The sequence below is a fragment of the Equus caballus genome, chromosome 9 (assembly GCF_041296265.1).
Source record: "Equus caballus isolate H_3958 breed thoroughbred chromosome 9, TB-T2T, whole genome shotgun sequence".
Lineage (NCBI taxonomy): Eukaryota > Metazoa > Chordata > Mammalia > Perissodactyla > Equidae > Equus > Equus caballus.
Window position 1 is genome coordinate 19,466,000 of NC_091692.1, and position 23,544 is coordinate 19,489,543.

General features: G+C 40.3%; 2 protein-coding genes across 7 annotated transcripts in view; one reads left to right on the top strand and one right to left on the bottom strand.

The window, feature by feature from the left end:
• The window catches only part of MTFR1 (mitochondrial fission regulator 1), a 53,196-nt gene extending 50,338 nt beyond the window's left edge, over window positions 1-2,858 (bottom strand). The window contains exon 1 of one of the 2 annotated variants that reach the window (XM_001495100.5): window positions 1,937-2,858. The gene's annotated coding sequence lies outside the window, so the exon portion shown is untranslated. Of the gene's footprint in view, window positions 1-1,782 lie in introns of both variants that reach the window. The other variant, XM_070222208.1, reaches the window with a different exon arrangement.
• A 22-nt stretch (window positions 2,859-2,880) lies between these two features.
• The window catches only part of ARMC1 (armadillo repeat containing 1), a 47,809-nt gene continuing 27,145 nt past the window's right edge, over window positions 2,881-23,544 (top strand). The window contains exons 1-5 of one of the 5 annotated variants that reach the window (XM_070221215.1): window positions 2,881-2,998; window positions 5,829-5,990; window positions 8,024-8,090; window positions 8,268-8,420; window positions 19,407-19,627. In XM_070221215.1, coding sequence (XP_070077316.1) covers window positions 19,445-19,627 — 183 coding nt within the window. In that variant the 5' untranslated portion in view covers window positions 2,881-2,998; window positions 5,829-5,990; window positions 8,024-8,090; window positions 8,268-8,420; window positions 19,407-19,444. 5 annotated transcript variants of the gene reach the window in all.

Genomic DNA, 23,544 nt, shown 5'->3' on the forward strand with positions numbered 1-23,544 from the left:
CAAAATACTGTCTATAATCTCATTTTTGTAGAAATTGTGTACAGGCACATTCATTAGAAAGGCCCAGAACAGGAGTTAGCAATTTTTCTGTAAAGGGCCAAATACATAATAAATATTTTAGGTTTGTGGGTCATACGGTCTCTGTCACAACTTGCTCAACCCTGCCCCTGTACCAAGACAGCAGCCAGAGGCCATACGTAAATGACTAAGCGTGGCTCTGCCGTCCTCTGAACAGGCCCAGCCGCCTCCTCCTAGTTCCTTCTTCCTCTACTTGAATGAAGATTCCGTCTTAGAAGGAGTGTAGGATTAAGATGAAGGATACAGATGAAAGTATTCAGTATAAATAGCCAACATACTAAGTGCCAAAGGAAGTAGACACTATTCATTGATGTACATTTTTTCCCTTTTTCTTTCCCCTTTAATTGGCTATATACTATAAAAAAAAACTTTTACGCTTGCATTTATCAAATTGTACATATATTCTGCTCATAACTTTAAATTCAATTGTACTAACCTTTTACTGCTTCAAAGAAACAAAAATACCTATCTTGCTATGGCACTCATGTAAATTCCCAGGCTTTTTTTCCATTATGGATTTGTAGATCAATAGAAATAATTTTCCACAGCATTTACATTTACTCCACAATTCTTAGGACATCCAATTATGGTTAAAAGAGCAAGAACCATGCAGTAACCAGGATTAGCACCCTAAATCCCAGCGCACACTCCCCCTACAGCAGTGTGACCTGAGGCAAATTGCTTAACCTGTCTAAGCGTCTTCTTCCTTCATCTATAAAATGGGATAATACCTGCTTCACATGGCTGTTGAAACAATTAAATGAACTAACAGGTGGAAACAATTTTACAATGCTTCAAACACACTAAGAACTCCATAAATAAAACATCAATACTATTATTACTGCTCAAAAGCAGTAACACTACTGCCAAGACTAAATTATTTGGTACCCTTGTTTTCAGTGATTTTGAAAAGCTGAGCACAGTTCGGATCCAAGGCAGGGACCTGCACACCACTCATTAAACCCTGCTGTGGCAGCATCCCACATACAAAATAGAGGAAAACTGGCACAGATGTTAGCTCAGCAACACTTCCTCAAGCAAAAAGAGGAGGATTGGCAACAGATGTTAGCTCAGGGCCACTCTTCCTCAGCAAAGTAAAATAAAATAAAATAATAAAACTAACCCGGGGAAGAGGAGCAAGCCTGCCATGTATTGTTGAAACTGGGTGAGGGGGTGCATCCAGTTCTTTATATTATCCTCACCACTTCTGTATGGTTGGAAGAGTTCCACAAGAAAATGTGTTTTAAGTCCAAAGGTCAATCTTTTCTTTGGGGTTTACTACAAATCTCGGTCATGGTCAGGAAGGTACAAAGGAAAGTTCTGGGAGGCGGAAAGTGAAATGGCAACACAAGGCAAGTGAGGCTGGTTAAACCACCCAGCCGACCAGTCATTGTGCTCCTCCTCCCGGAATCCCCGAGGCCCGCCTGGAGGCGCGCCCGCGGGGCCCGCCCGCCTAGTCCCGGCCTGCCCGAGACCGCCGCCTAGCGGCCGGCGCGCGAACTGCAGCTCCGGAGGATGGGGCGACGGGCGGGGGAGGGGGAGATGGGGGCAAATGGGTGGGTGGGTGGGTGGGAGAGTGGCCGCCTTCACGGCGAGCCGCCCGACTCGCCTCCGCTCCGCCCAGCTGCAGCCCCAGCAGAGCCTGGGCCACGCCGGCCGCTCGAGAACGTCTCCGCCTCCCTTCAGCCGGGCGCAGACACCCACCCAGCCCACGGAGCCCGCCGACCTCGCCGCCAGCCCGGACTGGGCTCCTTCCGCTCCTGCCCTGACTGTTACCAGGGCTTCCCGCCGCCGTTGGCCCGACGGCGCCTCCTCGACTTCCCGCCAACCGCTTTCCCGAGTCCTTAGCCCCACTTACCTCGGCCGCGCGGCAGCCAGGTGCCTTCTTCAGCTACTCGGGCTTCCAGCTTGGCTGTTCCAGGGTGTTGCCGCCAATCATCGAATCTCCGCCCCGAGCCGGGGCCAGACTGACCAATCAGCTTCTTCCTCCCGCCCGGAGGCGGGCACTGAGAGCCGGGAACGGAAGGCGAGGTGACCGCTTGACGCGCCCGCAGCCGCCTCCAGCAGCCAGTGTGCGCACGCGCGGAGCTCGGCGTGGGCCGTGCGCTTTCCCTTGGACCTGGCTTTGTGTCCTCACTTCTCTACCTCGGGAAGTAGTTTGTTTGTGAACCTCATGCTCTAGGGTTATAGGAATACCCATATTCTGAATGTAGCCGCGAGTGTGTTTTACCTTGAAAGAAGCTGTGAGTCTTAAGCCCTGTTAACCTAACACAGGTTGAGCCCTTTCATCCCACGCTGTAGGGACTTGCCTTCGCTCGGCGGATCTGTCTAAGCGGACCTCATATCCGTGTTTGTGTTTAAGAGGAATGAGGGTGCGGGTTGTACGAAGTGCCTGGTGAATGAGAATTTTACTTTACTGTCTTCAGTTCCAGCAGCCGTTTATTCTGACTCATTGGGACACGTGCTTTTTAATAGTTGACTATTCTGGGACCCTCTGGGTTTCAAATAATTGTCATGAAAATATGATCATTACAGTTATAGCTAACAGTATATTCGGCATATGTCTGTAGGCCTGATAAAAGATTCATACGTAGGGTGAAAAACATGTCAGTATTTCTGTGTGGCCTTTCAAGAGGCTGTCGCTGATTGGCTGTCTCTCTTACCCTCCCATTGTAATTGATCCCAGAGGTCACTGGGCAGGCACCCGAGCTCTGTTGTGCTTATCTCTTGCCCCCAAGTCTCTGGCGAGGGCTCTCCTCCTTCAGTAAAGGCGTTAATTCATTTACTCAACAAGGAGTTTTGGGGAGCCCACTATGACAGTACGAGGATTAGTAACAAGCTTTGAACCACGCCCTCAGTGAGCCTGCAAGTTAAGAGGGAGATGGAAACACAAACTATATAAACAAATATTATAATGGAGGTATGGAGGGAGCCTGGGAGACCTGCCTAAGCTGGCCAGGGAGCTCAGGGAACACGTCCAGGAGGAGGGAGTCTTGGGCTGAGGCTTGATGAAAGAGCCCCGGCTTCTGAGCTGAAGGGTGGAGACAAAGGATGACGGCATTTCTGGCAAAGTTTGCTTGTTTCTTCTTCTGAGATCTTTCCAGGGTGAATTTACTGCAAAGCTAATAAAGCTTGTGTTCAGGCCCCAGGACTTGCACTAGCCCTTCCCAAGACCCAAGGAGGGGCCCTAGCACTGAGTTCACCTGGTCTTATACTGTTTTCTACTCTTTAAAAATAAATGATGAGGGGGGCCTGTCTTGTGGCACAGTGGTTAAGTTCAAGCACTCTGCTTCTGCGACCCTGGGTTGGGGTTTGGATCCTGGGCAGGGACCCACACATCACTCATCAAGCCATGCTGTGGCAGCTCCCACATACAAAATAGAGGAAAACTGGCACAGATGTTAGCTCAGTGACAATCTTCCTCAAGCAAAGAGGAAGATTGGCAACAGATGTTAGCATGGAGCAAATCTTCCTCACCAAAAAAAAAAAAAAGAAGAAAGAAAAAATATGTCTTCCTGCACCCCTCAGGGAAGTTTTCATTCCAACTTCTTCATGCTAGGTGCCCTAGAGTGGCCCTGGGCATTTTTGGTATCTGGGTGAGGGAAAGAGAGTTAAGTTGAACTTGAGCCACTTCCAAGATAAATTATTGCTGGCTTTCCTGGTGTTGGAATGGCTTCCAGGAAAACTCAAGCCATGCTTTACTCCATCTCATCTAAAGGGCCTATGGATGTGCCCCAGGGTGCCTGGCACTAGAAGTATGTGGCTGGTGGAGGAGAAAGAGGGTTTGAAATGTGCTGAGCCAGAAGCTAATCTAGGAGAACATCTTCCAGTCATCATGCTTTTAAAATTACTATAAGCAGGGGGCTTCGCTTTTTGTTTTTAATAAACTTTACTTTAGAATAATTTTAGATTTACAGAAAAGTTACAGAGATAGTGCAGGAAATGCCTGTGTACACTTTACCCAGTTTCCCCTCATTCCAATATCTTACATTACCATGATACATTTATAAAACTAAGAAGCCAACATTTACTATTTAGTAAATAATATATTACTATTTACTAAACTCTAGATTTCATTCAGGTTTTACTAGTATCCTTTTTCTGTTCCAGGATCTAATCCAAGATGCCACATTGCATTTATTCACCATATTTCCTTAGATTCCTCTGGTCTGTGGGAGTTTCTCAGTCTTTCCTTGTTTTTCATAACCTTGACATGACCATGACAGTTTTGAGGAGTCTGGTCAGGTATTTTGTAAAATGTCCCTCAATTTGAATTGATGGTTTTCTGATTAGACTGGGATTATAAGTTGGGAAAAATACATCATCACATCATATCCAGGGATATGTGATATCAGTATGACTTATTACTGCTGATGCTAACCTTGATCATGTAGGGAGGAAGAACTATTCCTCTACCCTTCTAGTTTCTTCTGATTGGTCTAAGAGTTAACATGACGTGAGACAGAATAACAGGAGAAAATCAAACAAAGTTTCATAACATGTATAAATGGGAGACACCCAGGAAAACTGAGGAACTCGCCAAAATGGCTGAAGCCACCACCTTAAATACTGTCTTCAGCTAAAGACAAAAGAAGATATTGGGGGTAGTGGTTTGGGACTTTAGAAGGGGGAGCCAGGCAATTCACGTGGAGATGAAAAAGCAAATGTTTGGTAAACAAATGTTTACCATGCCTTGCAAAGACAATGGGACATGGAGAGGACTTTGATCAAATGGGCCTTGCTAGCTTCTTCCCTGTCTACCATACCTAGTTCATATTATACTATGGTTATCTATGGTGAAAATTCCTTCCTGGAACAGGCCTTCTGTCTTAAATTCTTTCAGGCATTTGGGGGAAGCTCAAAGTTTCTTCCTTTGTGTTTTGTTCTTAAAAATAGTCAAGCGAAAGAGACACATTTTGGGGTAGCAAATTTTGCTCCCCTACAATCACCTGACCATAGTAGTGTTTGCCAGTTTCTCCACTGTAAAGTTGCATTTTCCCCCCTCTTTCCTAGTCTCTTCTTTGGAAGCAAGTCTCTAAATCCTGCCTACACTCAAGGGGAGTAGGAGATTAAGCTTCTACTCCTGGAGTGGAATATCTACGTAAATTATTTGGAATTCTTCTGTAAGGAAGATTTGTTCTTCCCTCCCATTTATTTATTTATATTCAATCACTTATTTGTAAAGACTCATGTATATTTATTTTATACTTTGTTTTACAGTTTATATTATGATTTTTGTCTTGTTGCTCAAATTCTTCCAGCTTTGGCCGTTGGGAGCTCTTTTAGATTGGCTCCTGTGTCCCTTTATTTGTGGATCATCTCCTTTTTTCTTGAACTCACGAGACTCCAGGCTGACTCTGTATTTCTCCTGCCCCAGCACCAGAGTTAGACATTTCTCTAAGGAGTCCTGGAATGTATTTAGAAACCAAGATCTAGGTACAGGGTGTACTTGTTGCTACTGGGGTGTCATTGAATCTAGCCTCTCTTAGCAGACAGAACTAGGAAATATATTACCACCTTATTTTTTAATTGTTTACAGCTCTGAGATAGGCAGCCTCTAAGATGGTCCTCCAATGATCCCTACCTCCTGCTGTTCCCGCCCTTGTGTAATCCTCTCTCCTTGAGGGTGGGTTGGACCTAGTGACTTCCTTCTAATGAATGGAATACTGTATGGCAAGAGCGATGGGATGCCATTTCCAAGATTGGGTTACAAAAGGATTGTGGCTTCCATCTTGCTTACTCTCTCGTAGTCTCTCCTTCACTCTGAGATAAGCCAGCTGCCATATTGTGAGCTGCTCTATGGAGGGGCCCACATCGCAAGAAAATGAGCAAGACCTCTGGCCAACAGCTAGCAAGGAACTGAGGCCCTCTGTCCATCAGCCTATGAGAAACTGAATCCTGCTAACAGCCATGTGCGTGAACTTGGAAAAAATTCGACTCCCACTGGAGCCTTGAGATGACTGCGGCCCACTGACAGCTTGATTGTAGCTTTGTGAGACGGTGAGCCAGAGACAGCCAGCTAAGCTACACAGGGATTCCTTATTCACAGAAATTACAGGATAATAAAGGATGATTGTATTAAGCTGCTACGTTTTCGAGTAATTTGTTCGGAAGCAATAGGTAACATACAATTTCCATCTCCTCCGTAAGATAAATGGTTCTTAAATTTCACGTTGGAGCTTGTTTAAGAATGCATGTGCCCAGGCCTCTTCCCAGAATCTTGGGTGATTGTTCTGCATAGCCAAATTTAGAAACTAATATAGAAGGTTACAGGGCAATCCATTTGGGGATTTTACAAGAAAACAAACTTCTTTTCTTTTCTTTTTAGTGTATCTGATCTTGGAGTTCTTTACCCAAACTAATGGCTCAGCTTTCTTGGCAGAATCCAGAATAACTGAAACTTCATCTGCTAGTTTCAGTATTTATTGAATAGAGGAGAAAGAATCAGAGGTCTCTCTTACTCACTGTGCAGCCTTGAAAAAGTCCCTTGACCTTTCTTTGCTTCCAGATTCCTAACGGGAAGTTAAAGGATTATAATGCCATTGTTTAGGCAAAGAGATTTATCTATTATTAAGTGTATATTAGGCAATAGAAAGTGACCAAGGCTGTTTGTGGGCCAGCTTCTTTGTAGAGGTTTAACTCAGATTCTCATTTGTTCATGTTGGTAGATGGTGGGGCTGAATTCTATCACAGAAAGAATGTGGGCTTCCAAATCAGACAGACACGTATTCAAAATATGCCTCTGCCACTTAACCAGCTGTGTGGCCTTGGGCAAGCCAGTCTGCCTCCCTGGGTCTCACTGTCCTGACCTGCACAGTCGGGAAAATAGCCACCTCAAAGAGTAGCCCTGAAGCCCGATTGTGTAAGATTTGTAAAATACTAAGAGCAATGCCTGGCTTATCATAAGGTCCCAATAAATAATATCCATGAAGGACATACAGTCACCTCGTATGGTTGTGATCCAGTGGTTAGTAAAGTATAAGACAGGCAAATGTCCAAAGGTCTCCAGCAGCCTGTTTCTCAGATTTACTGACAATCCCATTTGGTGAGATAGGTTGAATAATTTGCAAGTGTTATACAGTATTTTCCTTGGAAATTGAGACCCTTTCTCTCTAGTTCTGCCTTTTCCCCGGCTCTAATTGCTTGTCTGTAGAAAATATAACACACTGAAATGGGCCTCAAGAGGTCCTAAGTTAGAATCCAGGAAAACTGAGCTGGTAAAAGGCCACTGAGTAGGACAGTGAAGTGCCCATGTGAGGGGTACTTTAAGGCAAGGTGAGCCTGGATGTGTCTGGGAGAGGTTCAGCTACAGGACAGCTGGTCAAACTAACTGCAAGACCAATAGCATCTCACATGAGGTGAAAGTTCAAAGATGCAGGTAAATGCCTAATAGTTCATGTCCATTGACTTTAAGGCTCTGATCACTATTGAAGGCAGATATTTTGGGGAGAGTATAACAATGTTTAAATCTGCTTCAGTCGTGTAAATCAGCACAAATGAATGTCTTACTGTGGTGCTCAGTGAAGAATTATTAAACTATTTTGATTTAATCATACACTATTGGGTATATTTGGTTGTTCTGAGCCTTGAGACTATCTTATTCTTCTCAGATCAGTGTACAAAGTGATCTGATGTATGTATATCCAAAAAGATGTATATCTAAATAGGTCAAAAGATTGTGACATTTCTTTCTACAGACCAGCTCATGGGATAGACCCTAACCTGCAGAGCTTTTTTTTACGTTTTTAAATTACATTTTGTTTTCAAAGTTGTAATTATGGAAAATGTCAAACATCCACAAAAGTAAAAAGCATAGTAAATCATTGTGAATCCTCATGTATCCATCATACAGCTTCAATAATCAGCAACTCATAGCTACCGGTTTCTTCCATACTCTTACCTGGCTTCTTTCTTATTCTTTTTTTTTTTTTTTTTTTTGGTGGAGATGCTGGGGAATGAAGCCTGCGACCTCATACAAGCAAACTCTTTGTTTCTTTTGAAGCTGACCTCAGGCAAGTCATTTCAACCATAAATATTTCAATGTGTATCACTAAAAGATAAGGAGACTTTTAAAAAACATAACTATAATACCATTATCAGGCCTAAAACATTAATAATTGTTTCTTAATATCATCAATTCAGTGTTCAAATTTACCTGGTTGTCTCATTTGTTTTTTATTTTTTTATAGTTGGTATCTTTGAATCACAGTCTTAAAAAGAGCCACACAGGGGCCAGCGTGGTGGCGCAGCAGCTAAGTGTGCACCTTCCACTTTGGCAGCCCGGAGTTTGCTGGTTCCGATCCCGGGTGCAGACATGGCACCACTTGGCAAGCAATGTTGTGGTAGGTGTCCCATGTATAAAGTAGAGGGAGATGGGCAGAGATGTTAGCTCAGGACCAAGCTTCCTCAGCAAAAAGAGGAGGATTGGCAGCAGTTAGCTCAGGGCTAATCTTCTTCTTCTTCAAAAAAATAGAGCCACACATTACATTCGGTGGATATGTCTTTGAAATCTATTTTAACCTACACAGCCCCCCCACCCAAATCCTTTTTTTTGTTTGTTTTGTTTGTTTTGTTTACTGATTGCATTCCTGTGGTGACATTTAACAAATTTCTTTGTCTCATTTTATCTTCTGTAAACTGGTAGTTAGATATAAAGGCTTGATCTGATTCAGGTTCAATTTTTGGCAAGAACACTTCATAGGTGGTGGTGTGCACTTCCAGCAAGGCTACATGATCTTCATGTTTTTCTCTTCTTTGTAACATTAATGGCTATTGATGATCATTGCCTAGATCCATCATCTGATTAAGGGTTTGCAAAATGGTGATGTTCTATCATTCCCTCTCATTTATTAGCTAATTGATTCCTTGAGGTACGTTTGTAAAGAAAAGCAGGTTGAATGCTTGTTTCTTAATATTTACCAGTTTTCAGAATAATTTTTCCACATCAACTATTTTGTTACCCTGAAGTGTAGTACATATAAAAAAGGCAAGTTTAATGCTTTGTTTGATTCTCTATTTACCAGTTTTCAGAAAAATGAGTTGGTTCCTTCAAATTCTCTAAAGGTGACCAGTGATGTTTCTTTCCCCTGACCCCGGTATCAACAAGCACTCACGAATTTTATCCTTCTAAATTAGTTTTTATCAGATTTTTTCCGGTTAGCACATTTTTATATGGAGAGAAGTCGGACTATGTACATTTATAGAACATCTTCAAGACACTAGGCTAGGTGCTCTCACTTACAATATTTTACTTAATTCCCACAGCAGCCTTGGAAGGCAGGTGCCATGATCTCTATTTTTTTAGAGGGAACTGAGGTCCTCGGTAGCAAAGTGACTAGTACAAAATGATACAGCCAGCAAGTGGTCAAACTGAGATCTGTCTGACCTACATGGCACCATGTGGCTCTTTTGCGTGAGATCCTGCGGACAGTGAGTCACTAAGTAGGGCTCACTGGTTACCCCACCAGTCTCTCTGTCTTCTCTCTCATCATATATCCTCCTCAGATGGAACTGTTTCATGACCCCAAGTTTGTCACTGTCATACTTGCAAAAGCAGTTCCCTGGAACTGCTAAATACTCTTCTTGCTTTATAAACGAACACGCAGATTTTTGTTGAATAGATTTTATAACATTTACATGTATGATTTTACTTAATGCAAATTTATCACATTACATATAAAACTGTGTTTACATGCTCCCAGTAAAGTTAATTTGTTTTTAACCTTTGTGTAGTGGGCTTCTAGTCTCCCAGATCCTATCCTACCTATTCAGGTGATATACGCTGAAAATCTCTATTGTCTCTTTCTATATACTTTCCATGCTCATACAATAATACATAAAGATACTTACATAAATGTGTAGGATATGATTTGTTATTGTTTTCAAAAATCAGAACACAATATATATACTTTTAAGCATTTTACTTTTATCACTTAACATGATGGAAATTCCTCAATGTCTCTTCCTATAAGTCTAATTTCCTTTTCATAATGGCTTCCTAATATATTTTTTCCTAATAGTCCATGGCCTCTAGATATACCACCGTTTACTAAAACATTCCACTATTGATATCCATTCATTTGATGTGGGGGTTTTTTGTTGGTGTTGTTTTGGATTTTTTTGGTCAATATGAACAATGCTGCAATAAATATCTTTGTTCTTACGTCTTTATATCCTGGCGCTTTTTATTTTTATGGTTTAGATTCTTGAGAACGGGACTGCTGGGTCAAAAGATATATTATTTTTTATACTAGATTTTGCTGGATTGCTTTCTAAAAGGTTGTAATAATTTACATTTCCACAGCAATATCTGAGAGCCCTCTTCCTACCCATTATCCCTGCCAGCAGCAACTTTGTGTCATTTTGATTTTTGCCACTCTGATTGGCAAGTGATTATTCTCATTGTTAATTTGCATTCCCTTATTGTAAGTGAGTTGAACTGTCTTTTCATGTCTATTGGCCACACAGATTTTCTCTTGATCGAATACCAATTTATATTCTTTACCAATTCCTGTAGGGTTGTTTATTCCCTTCTTGACAGTTTGTAATAGATTTTATCTATCTGCACACTGAATTGCAAATTCACCCCCAAACCTATTGCCTATTGACATTGCTTATGTATCTTTTTGCCACACAAAAAAATTCCTTTTTAAAACAAGTCAGATATGCCAATTTCTTTCTTTTTTAACTTCTGGGTTTCCAGTTTTGTTTAAGTTCTCCCCTATGTCTATGTTGTTATTTGTGGTCTTCAAGATATTCTTAAAACATCTTTGACATTTTAGTTTTTATGCTTGAGTTGTTTTGTTTTGTTTTTGAGGAAGATTAGGCCTGAGCTAACATCCACCATAAATCCTCCTCTTTTTGCTGAGGAGGATTCGCCCTGAGCTAACATCTGTGCCCATCGTCCTCTATTTTTTTTTTTTTTAATACGTGGGACGCCTGCCACAGCATGGCTTGATAAATGGTGCATATGTCCACGCCTGGGATCTGAACTGGTGAACCCCAGGCCACTGAAGCAGAACCTGTGAACTTAACTGCTATGCCACTGGGCCAGCCCATACACTTGAGTTTTTAATCCATCTGGAATTTAATCTTTTGGTAAATGATGTAACATATGGATACAATTTTATTTTCATTTATATGGATAGTCAGTGCTTCTATTTATAATTATTTCTCATCCTTTAAAATTTTCTATTTGACATACTTTTAACTCTACAGATTAGTTTGATAGTATATGTAGAGAATTTATGAATAATAAATACACATTCATATATCAGAACTATGTGCTCAAAAACTTTTTGAGGGGCCGGCCCGGTGGCACAGTGGTTAAGTGCGCACGTTCCGCTTTGGCAGCCCGGGGTTCGCCAGTTCAGATCCCGGGCGCAGACATGGCACCGCTTGGCAAGCCATGCTGTGGAAGGTGTCCCACATGTAAAGTAGAGGAGGTTGGGCACGGATGTTAGCTCAGGGCCAGTCTTCCTCAGCAAAAAGATGAGGATTGGCAGCAGATGTTAGCTCAGGGCTAATTTCCTCAAAAAAAAAATTTTTTTTAAGCTGAAAGGGGTACTTGATCAAAAAGTTTTGGCCACCACCACACTAGACCATGAGCTCCTTGAGGGCAGTAATTATGTTTTTTTCTTAACTTTGAATCCATTGCTAAGACTATCTCTGGCACATTGTATGTGTTCCAGAAATGCTTGCTAACTAATTGGATGATTGAAACTGCCATTATCTGATTCATGTGTCTTAAGCAACACAGCCACTGAGAAACCTGACATTCCAGCTGTGTAATGTGGCAAGACAGTTGAGGCTAAGAAGAAGCAATGACTCATAATGGCTGGTCTTATAACTTGACTGGTGTCAAGTTCATACATTTTTAATATGGGAATATAAATTCTTAAAATCTTAAAAGACTTCCCTGTGGCTTGTAATCCATAGTAATCCATAGGTGCTTATGAAGCTGGTAATTATTTTTTGTGATTACATCCCCTGTTTTTAATGCCAGTCATGTACTCTCTGTAAGGGCATTTTGCTAGGAAGAATTAGTCTTCTCAATACTTTAATGTCAGAACCGTGATTATATTTAATTTTAGATTGTGAATTTCCAAAAAGTAAAGACTTTATTAAACATACGTTTTGGAGAGTGCCAAAAACCTATGTCATCAATTACTAGTTGGGAAAATCCTGAATGTCTTTTCCCTTCCTAATATACAAATTAACTTAGCAAGATTAGCAAGTTTACTTTCCTGGGTTATTGAGTTGTTTTTAATAACAATACTGAATGAAATTTCATTTACTTAATCAAATGGGTTATGTTTACCCTGACTGCGCCCTCTGGACTTCTTTTTTTGTGAAGAAGATTGGTCCTGAGCTAACATCTGTTGCCAAGCTTCCTCTTTTTGCTTGAGGAAGGTTGGTCCTGAGCTAACATCTGTACCAATCTTCCTCTATTTTATGCGGGATGCCACTACAGTGTGGCTTGACAGTGGTGCTGGGTCTGTGCCCAGGGAACCGAACCTGCAAACCCGGGCCACTGAACTGAGCACTCGAACTTAACTACTACCCACCAGGCTGGCCCCTAGACTTCTTATGTGTACTTTTTTCCAGCTTTCTACGTGTATGATTTCCTTTTTTCCTTTTGTTTTTCACTTCCAGCATTTGATTGGTCTGGTTGATTGTTACAAATGAGGCTGGTGTTTCTGCCACCGGACACTATACATCATCTCTTTTTTTCTTTTTATTTTAGACATAGTATTCACTTACTACCTCTCTCTCTCGTGACTTTAGGAAACAAAACCTATGCCAGACTTGTTTTTGTTATAGGTCAAAAGATGGGAAAGAGAAGTGTTCTACGTAACTTTACTTTGCTGTTTACTTCTTGAGTTTATTAGAAGAGAAGGATAACCAAGAATAAAGGAAAGCAAAGAAATTTGAGAAGTAACCATGTAGTTTTTAGATTCACTTACAGATGAATCAAAGTATTGGAGATATTACCATAGAATACAGTCTAGGATATTTATTCTCACTCACACTCTTTCTCCATTAGAAGCCTCTTAAATTCCTTCTGACTTTAATATATGAGCTATGTGGCAGAATCAGACTACAAAAGAGAATCCAGAATCTATTCTGTGAGGTTATTGAGTGCAACGGCTGCATTATTCTCAGACTGGCCTTTGGGATTTAGATTACATTTACATTGAAAGAAATATTTTTTAAAAACAAAATCTATACCTAAATAAAACAAAACCTTTAGTGACTGCCATCGACTAAACAAGTATATAAATCCTTACTCTGATAAACTATAATTAAAAATACTTCACGATGAATTTGAGAAAATTCTCTGATCAGAAATCCCTTTCCGAAAAAATCGTCCCCCCAAAGGGGGACTATTTAAAACAAAGAAAAAATTGTATTTTGCAGCCTTCGTGCTGCTAGGAAGGCAGAAGTGAACCAAATCCAAGAAAAGCCTAATAGACTACTAACATTCTTTTTAGTAAAAACTGAAAAAAAAACTTTTAAAGATTATTAATTAAGACTCACAGAAGGCAATGAAATATTACGAAAATATTATGAAAGAGTTGCTAGAGAAAAAAACGTTTAACTCCAATTTCTGAAGGCAGAAGCAGACAAGCTCCTCCAGCGCCAGAACCCTGGGACTTGTAGTCGGGAAAGTACGACTGCGCCGCAGCTGGAATCGAGTTTCCTTGTTTAGAGTGTAGTGGACGGAGGGTCGTTTGGGCCAATTCAGTGTTTCTGGGTTCTCATTGGGCTCTTCTGTTCAATACTTGGGGCATTTCCCTAGGTCACCAATGAACGCTTTAGTCTAAGAAAGCCTTTTCGGATTGGATGTCTTATCCTCGCGTTGGGATGATATCAGCCAATGAGAGGGCAGAACCGACGGAGGTGGTGGGGTCGTGGAAGAGAGGGTTTCCCCGCCAGCGCCCTCGCTCTTTGGCTTGTAGAGTTAGTCCGGTCGTTTGCTGTCGCCGAGGTCGCTGCTGGGAACAGAGGGACCCGTTTCGTGTCTCCTTGGTCCCTCCACCTCATCCGTTGGTGTGGCCCTGATGGTGCGGCCGGCTCTGGACTCCTAAAGCTCTGGAGCGGTATGTAGGGTCCAGGGGCGGCAGACAAAGCGGTGGAGCCCGGAAGGCCGCGGAAAGCGGCCCCTGCACCAAGTCGGCGAATCGGCCTGGGCGGGGGCGCTCGGCCTGCTTCCTTGTGAGGACCCGGCAGTGCGTCCCGCCAGACGCTTTAAAGCGTCCTGCTCCCATGTCTGCTGTGAAAATGTTAGATTTGTTCACTTCCTCTCCTTTCCCCGCAGTCTGGTTTTTACGAGCCCTAGCAGCATTAATGGGTGTCATGTCACTTCATCTCTCCAGGTTGTTCTTTGGTCACCTTCTATTAGTTTTGTGCACCTGCATGTCTGTTACGAGCAGGAGGTCACGATTCTGTTTGACTTCGTTCAAGAGAGACCACTTTACATCTCTGTATTTAAGAAACTGCTCTTGGGGGGCATTCATGCTGTTAGCAGCAGCTTTCGTGGTAATGTACTGCTGTGTTAGGGACGTGCAGAACATACCCCATCACCTGGCAGAAGAGAAGTCCCCATAGGATCAAGTGTTCTTGTTTGGTAATTGCTGGTGCTCTATTATATCATCTGAAGTTCTTATTTTCTTTGATTCGGACAACCACTCAGGATTACTATATGAGGAAACTGAGGCTCGAAGGAGGTAATCCAGCCTCTCAAAGAGTTACAGTTAGTTACTGGTAAGGGAAAAGCCATATTCGATCTCACTTCTTATGTTATTTTTTAGAAACTAGCTTAACTGAGTATGGATTTAGGTTGTGTGTGTACCCTCCGCAGCAATTAGTATATGAGAGCTAAATAATTCTTTGAGTTGAATGGTAAATCTTGGCTGAAAGAAAAGAAAATCTTTTAGACATCTCCCTAATTACAGATGTTTCACATCTGTTCCCTAGCTTCTCAAAGTGTGGTTCCCTGACCAGCAGTACAGCTCTCACTTGGCAGCTTGTTGGAAATGCAGAATCTCAGGTCTCGCTCCACCTACTGAATCACTCTGAATTTTAACAAGATCTCTTAGGTGATCAGAGTGCTCGTCAAAAATTGGGGAGGATTCTTTGTCTTATAATGATTTGTCCACATTGAGCTAAACAAAAAGAGAAAATAAAAGATATGCAGTATATCCGTTTGTGTTCTAATGAGACTGGAACTATAAAGACAAGGAGAAAGTGTTTTTTTCACATTTTCCTTATTTGCTAGTTAGGCTGTGATTTTTATTCTTTAATTAAATATATCTGTATTGGCAATTTTAGCTTTGTAGCCAAAAATCTTAAAATAGGCATGAATATTTAAATAGTAATTCAAAACTAACTTGTAAGACATGTGCTCATCTTAAAAAGGCTGAGACAAAAGAGATGTTAGAAACTACTGCTGACAATTAAATTTCAAGAACTTTCTGTTTACTCTCACACAGTTTGCACAAATTCCCCACCATAATTTCCCCCCACAGTTTTGTTCCATTGGTCAAGAGCTTCCAGTCAACTTCTTTGGAAGGAGCGGGTAGATTTACTACTGCTAATGGTTTTTCCAATTTATTAATTTGGTTATCTGGTAGTAAAACTGAACCCTAGTCCCAAATTCAGATACCCTCATGTTGTTCAGTAATTAAAGATAGTATCTTGTAGAGTTTTAATGTTGAGGGTTTCATTCAGATGTTCATAGCCATGTTAAAAGGACATGCATTTATAGACCAACATAAAGTTTTAATGGCTCTTATTTGCACCAGGAATCTCCTGGTGTACTTATTAAAGATAAGTCTTGGCCTCTACTGCCAAGAATTCCTTTTTAAGTCTGGAGTTGGGGCTGGAATCTGCATTTTAAAAATAATCCCAGCTTATTTGGAAATAGGCTATCCAGGTCCACACCTTGGCGTTAGTATTTTATATGAAAAATGCAGCTAGAAAGTAAGCTTATTTTCTTTTGACCTAATGCAGTACTCATTGTAGAAGAAGGGAAGAGAAGAGAGGGTTTTTCTTTCTTTTTTTTAACTTACATTATGGTTCTTTGTTGCTATAAAACTTCACAGATCAGTGAATTTAAAAAGTTATTTAAAAATTATTTTGAGGTCTGCCAAATTTGGTAATAAGAGAGGGTAGGATAGAATGAATACCAAAATACATCATTTAAAAACCTTTTTCTGAGGCCTGCCCAGTAGCATAGTGCTTAAGTTTGCCCCCTCTGCTTTGGTGGTTTGGGGTTCACTGGTTCAGATCCCAGGCGCAGACGTGTGCGCTGCTTATCAAGCTGTGCTGTGGCAGGCGTCCCACATATAAAGCAGAAGAAGATGGGCACAGATGTTAGCTCAGGGCCAATCTTCCTCAGCAAAAAGAGGAGGATTGGCAGTGGATGTTAGCACAGGGCTGGACTTCCTCAAAAAAACCCCCAACAAAACAAAACCTTTTTCCTATGAAGGCTAACATTTTTATCAAACAACTTGTGTGTGAGAAATTGATAGAATTAACACAAAAACACTTAAATGTATCTAATACATGAATTGGGGTTAAAATTCTAACTTTTACTTACATGTTCCCATTTTCTCAACTGTTTCATACCTATCTTATAAAATCTGTTGTGTGAACTCTGCAGTCCAGTCATTTCACAGGATTTAGGCAATTCTCAGATGTCAAGAATATTAAAATAAGGAAAATGAACTCTTAACACTGAGCTGTTCTCTCCTGAAGTTTTATATAAAAACTCACCTGATTTAGGGGGCAGATCACAGTTTCTGTCCACTTTTCTTGTCTTATTTAAGTGTCATAGGAATTGCAACGCTTGACTGCAGCTGCTGCCTCTGCTTGTTATGGTAGGATCTTTGATGCCTTGTGGTATTCCCAGCCTTTTCCCAGGCAGATCCTGATTTGAGTCCTCTCATCAGTGGGCTTTGAAGATTAGAAGTTTTAACTGTTTTGACTTTTGTTCATCTCGAAGGAACAGGAAGGCCATAACTTTTTCAGAGTCATTCTCACTGAATAGTTCTCTGAGGACTCCTTCGATGACAATGGAGCGCTCCAGTTCTAAGGCCCATGTTGTATGCAAAAAGCCACCACCCAGAGTATCTGGTTCTTAACTATGACTCGACTTGGTCCTTTGAGCCAGTAATTTGTTCTGCAGGTTCCATTCTGGATAGGATTTGTGCTGATGACAGCACGGAAAGTTCATGGTAAGCTGGTTTGTAAACAGGGATATTCAGGGTGTTGATAATAGAGGCACCTAAGAGGCAACAGGCCCTCAAACCTTTTAGTCTTATCTCTGTGTATTCAGTCTATTACTTTTTTTTTTGTTGCCATAGTAACTATAATATTTTCATTTTGAGAAAATTTCCTGCCAAATACTATCCTTATAAAACCCTGTTTTCTTAGTCCTTTATTTTGCATTTGCTTGCAGACTTAAAAAGTTTAACTGTTAATTTGATATATTTTATCTGGAATATGATTTTTTTTGGGCATGTAGGATAAGTTAAAGATCCTTAGCAGTGGTTTTAAAATTGCTTAGAAGTTATTCAGTACCATTTATTGAATAATCTTAACTATTTTTCCTTGATTTTTGACTCTGTATAATGTATACCTATCATTTATTGAACATGTGTTATGTGCCAGAACTAGTCTAAGTCTTTTATGTGTATTGTCATTTCATTTGGACAGAATACCATTTGCTAGCTGCTGTAATTAACCCCATTTTATGGATGAAGAAACTGAGACAAAGAGTTTAAGTGATTGCCTAAAATCACACTTACCACATGGTGGAACCTGCTTTCTTACAGTATTGAATGTGTAAATAGTTTTCCTGGGAGTAGTATCTTTTTTTTTTTTGAGGAAGATTAGCCCTGAGCTAACATCTCCTGCCAATCCTCCTCTTTTTGCCGAGGAATACTGGCCCTGAGCTAACATCCATGCCCATCTTCCTCTACTTTATATGTGGGATGCCTGCCACAGCATGGCTTGACAAGCGGTGTGTAGGTCAGCACCCAGGATCCAAACTGGTGAACCCTGGGCTGCTGAAGGGAAACATGGGAACTTCACGACTGCACCACTGGGCCGGCCCCAGTAGTATCTTTATCTATCTCTCTCTAGCCACCCCCGCCGCCCAACCACCAGTATTACTGCTTTACTCTTTATAACTGTGTATTTCAATACATGGTAAGGCCAGTTCTTGTTTATTACCTTTTCCCCCAAAATAACTTTAAGACCCTTTCTGGATTTATAATTTTGTCCCCATCCACCCTCCCTTAGTTGGCATTGCTGTTGAAGTTAGCATGAAACTTGCTAATTTGTGGGAAGTATTTATACCTTTATAGTCTTCCAAATAAGGAACGTATTGTGTAACTTGATTAATTAAAGTTATTATTTTGAACTTTCTGCTCATATGAAGATTATTCCTTGATGTTTTGTTTCTTTGGCTTTTGTATGTTTAGTGTGTTACGTTTTCTAGACTGTCTGGTTTACTGTTGTGGGAAAAGGCTGTGCTGAATTTAAAAGGACTGTACGTGAAGTGGAAAGGCTGCTGACCAGTTTAGGAGATAGTAAGATTTTAGCCCAGTTCTCTACTAACTAGCTTTTGTCACCTTTGGCAAGTTATTTGACTTCTCTGTGACTGCTTATCTGTGAAATGAATTACCTCAAATTCTGTTTCCTCGTTCTGAATATGGCCCGCTCAGAGATGGACAGGTGTGCTTAGAGTCAGTTCAGATTCACTGTGATCATGTTAAGCTCCACTGGCGTGAGGTTTATTTGTTCACAGCCTTCTTTGACTCCCTCCCTTTTCTTGGGAGATTTTATCTCTTGGAGACCCAGTATGCTGGGTTTTGTTCCTAGATGAATAAGAAAAAAAGCTGTCAGCAAGCCGCTTTTCCCTGAAGCACTTGTCTTAGGCTCCAGAAATGTTCTAGAGGAGAAAAGCACTGGCAGTGTTACAGTGTGAGAAGTGTAGCGAAGGTTACAAGCTTGAACTGTAAAGATCTTGTTTATTGTGACTTTAGTGTTAAAATATGTATTGCTAAAAAGAAATTTATTGGAATATTGAAGATGACATATGTTCTTTAAACATTGTGCACACATAAATAACTTGATTTTTTTTTTTTAGTCAGCTTCTTATGTTCATTTTACTTAAACTGTGGAATTGCCAATTCTTAAGTTCTTGTGTGATTTGGGTTCATCTGTTTCTTTCCAAAGGTGGTGTAATCCTGGTTGTTTAATAAATGTCATAATGTATCTCAGCAGCCTAGAACTAATTTTGCAAACCATTTCTACAGAATTTAAGGAGATTTTGTTCATGTGTATGGCATAGAAGATGAATTCTTCCTCCTCCACCATGAATGAAGAACCTGATGCTCTCTCGGTAGTTAACCAGCTCCGGGATCTCGCAGCAGATCCGTTAAATAGAAGAGCCATTGTCCAGGATCAAGGATGTCTGCCTGGCCTTATTTTATTTATGGACCATCCCAACCCCCCTGTTGTCCACTCAGCTTTGCTCGTAAGTTGCCTTTAGTAATTTCAATTTCAGTCTCATAATTTTGCATTAGGAGAATTTGAAAAAGTGTTAGATGACGTGGTAAAAAAAATTAAAAGTCACTCCAGAGCAAATAATAGTAAGTCTCCATTTCTATATGTGAAAACATTTATCTATGTGCATAGTCCTTTTACATAAATGGTAGCATACTATATCGTTTTTATTCTTTGACACGAATGGTAGCATACTACATGCATGGAATGTTCTGCAACTTACTTTTTTCACTTAACAAGAAATCTTAAGGATTATATCATATGTAACAGCTGTATTAAGATGTAAATCACGTACAATTCACCTATTTAAAATGTACAATTCAGTGGTTTTTAGTATATTGTATATTCATAGAGTTGTGCAACCATCACCACAATCAATTTTAGAACATTTTCATCACGTCAGAAACTGTAGTCTTCACCCATTGCTCTCCAATCCTCCACCCCTTTCCCTAAGCAGCCACTACTTTCTCTTTCTATTTGCCTATTGTGACAAAAATGCCTATTTTTTGTATAAACAGAATCATATAATATGTGGTATTTATGACTGATTTCTTTCACTGAGCATAATGTTTTCAAGGATCATCCACATTGTAACATGGATCAGTACTCCATTCCTGTTTATGGCTGAATAATATTTTGCTGTGTGGATATGCCACATTTTGTTTATCCCTTCATCAGTAGATGGACATGGCACTTGTTTTAATATTAAGAAAAGGAGAGGAAAAGAGAAAAATATACAAGAACATAGCTAATAATGCAAAAGGAACTACCATGTTCCGAGAAATATGGGGGCTAGAGAAACATGTTGAAGAACAATACAAGACAATCGGGCAAATCTAGAATGTGGTAATTTCTGGAGAACAAACAGTCCGGTTCTATGAACAATATATTGCATTAAAAAGGAAGACCGTTTATTGGGGTTAAATAGTTGGGGTGAAGGAGAGGGATAGCAGTAACCATTAGAGATTAAAAAAGAGACTTAAGGGTCAGATCAGCCAGGTGTAATAAATATGTGGACCTGACCTGGATCCTGATTTGACCAAATCAACCATAAACATATTTTCAGATAGCTTGAAATGAATATGGATCAGATAGTAGATGATATTAAAAGACGATTATTGTAGAGTATTAATAGTATTAACATTAAGTTAATTTTAAAAAACACATTAATTTCTTAGAGCTGTACTGATGTATTTACAAAGGAAATTATATGTTTCCTGAGATGTGCTGTAAACTACTCCAGTGTGGTTACCAGTGGGGGAGATAGATGAAACAAGGTTGTCAAGTGGTTGATAATTGTTGAAGCTGAATGATGGGTACATGGAGGTCACCACACATTTTCTCTACTTTTGTGTCTTCTGAAATTTTCATAACAGAAAGTTTAAAAGAAAATTAATATAATGGAAAATTTTAAACTCATTGTCCTTTACTTAGGGACCTATGATAAATTCCCGTTTAGGCTAATTTCACAAATTCATACAGAAAAGTAATATAGGCTTTTCCTTTTTGAAAATCAAACTTCATAATACAAATTTCCTATTTTATCTTCATAGAGTGAAGCTTAATAGGCAAAACAGACACTGATATGAGTGAACAGTAGTAACAAATGGGAAAATTTGCATGGACCCTACTTTTGGTTCTGTTTCACTAAGAATTGCCATAAGGATGAGAAGAGAGAGGGTGTTGGTCTTTAGGTAGGGACTTGGGATTGAAGGAAGTTTGTTTTGTTTTGGTTTTTAAGTAGAGTAACTTGAACCTGTTTAAATTCAGAAGGCAAGGAGCTGCTTGAGTGGGAGCGGTTTGAGGAGAAGGCTCTCATAGTTAGAGAAAATGGGAAAGGTTGCTAACTGAGGAGAACGGTGAGATTGTTCACAGCGTTGAGGGGCTGATTAGCGTAGTAACACTGAATTGACAGGATGCTTACGGCTTAGGAAACTCCTTTCTCACCCCGCTTCAGGCCTGTTATAGGCCCTGGGAGTGAAATAGTTGGATTTGCTCAGGGTTGATTCTTGGCCAGGTAAGTTGGACAGAACAACTATTGAAGGGAGTTTAGGATTTTGGCAAGAGGGTGGTTGAAATGACAGACTGTAGACGCTAGGCCGAATAGGAAGGGAAGTCAAGTCATGGAGGCACAGAGCTAAGGAGAAAGAGGGATCAGTGGGTGAAAGTTCCCAGTGAGGTTGAAGAACAGGTGTGGTGTTTTTAATTTCATTTTATTTTCACTGTTGGCTTATTAGCTGTACTCTTGTTTTTATTTTAATTTTTTAACAATTTGCTTTAGGTTTACAATATGCATCTTTAAATTATCACAGTCTACATTTGGATAAATCATACACTTCACGTAGAGTGTAAGAATCACACAACAATATATTTCCATTTCCTCCTCTCATCCTACTTGTTGTCATACATTTTACTTTCACATATGTTAAAAAATCTACCGTATTTTTTTTGCTTTAAACATTTATCTTTTAAAGAGATTAAAAAATTTGAAGATCAAATGTATTTTTTATTTATCCACATATTTACCATTTCTGGTGTTCTTCATTCCTTAATATAGATTCACATCTCTACTGGTTCCTTTTTTTCCTGCCTGAAGAACTTTAACATATTTTGTAATGCAGGTTTGCTAGTGGCCTTTTTTCCAGTACTTTAAAAGATGTTGTTCCTTTGCCTGGCTCATATGATTTCTAATAAGAAGACTGCTCTATTTCTTGTATTTCTTCCTCTCCAAATAATCCCTCTTTCTGGCTTCTTTTGTGACTCTCTCCCTTGGTTTGAGTAAATGATTATGATGTCCTTGATATGGATGGTTTTCTTTGTGTTCTGTTTTTGTTCTTGTTTTGCTTGGGATTTGTTGAGTTTCTTGGATCTGTGGGTTTATAGTTCTCATCAATTTTGGTAAACTGTCATCTATTGTTTTTTCAAGTTTTTTCTGTCACCTCCCTCTCACTACTCTCCTGGGTTTCCAGTTACGTGTATGTTGGATACTTCATGTTGTCCCACAGGTCACTGTTGCACTGCTCCTTTTGTTTCTTTTAAGTCTTTATTCCTCCCTTTCTGTGCTTCGTTTTGGGTATTTTTCTTTTTTCTTTTTTTTTTTTGAGGAAGATTAGCCCTGAGCTAACATCTGTTGCCAGTCCTCCTCTTTTTCTTGCTGAGGAAGACTGGCCCTGAGCTAACATCTGTGCCCATCTTCCTCTACTTTATGTGTGGGATGCCTGCCACAGCATGACTTGACAAGCTGTGCGTAGGTCCACATCTGGGATCTGAACCAGCAAACCCCAGGCCGCGAAAACGGAACTTGTAAACTTAACCACTGAGCTACTGGGCGGGCCCCTTGGGTAGTTTCTATTGCTACATTTTCAAGTTCCCTGATCTCTTTTTCTGTAGTGTCTGTTCTGCTATTAATCCATGCAGTGCGCTTTTCATTTCAGGTATTATGTTTTTGTCCTCTAGAAGTTGCATTTGGGTCTTTTCGTTAGATCTTCCATGTCTTTCCTCACCATGCTCATGTTTTCCTACTCATCCTTGAGCATATGGAGCATATTCATAATAGCTGTTTTAAAGCCTTATTTTCTAATTCCATATCTCTCATATCTTGGTTGGTTCTATTGATTTTTTCCTCTTGGTTATGGGTCATAATTTCCTGCTTCTCATGACTGATAATTTGTAATCACATGGCAGACATTACAATGTGATGGTTTTGGGTTTTTTGGTATCCCTATAAATATTCTTAAACTTTGTTCTGGGTGGCATTTAAGTTACTTGGGATCAGTTTGATTCCTTCAAGACTGACTTTTAGACTTTGTAGAGTGAATTCAGAGCAGCCTGTATTCCATGGTATCATCTCAGGTTTGATGATTTGCTAGAATGGCTCACAGAACTCGG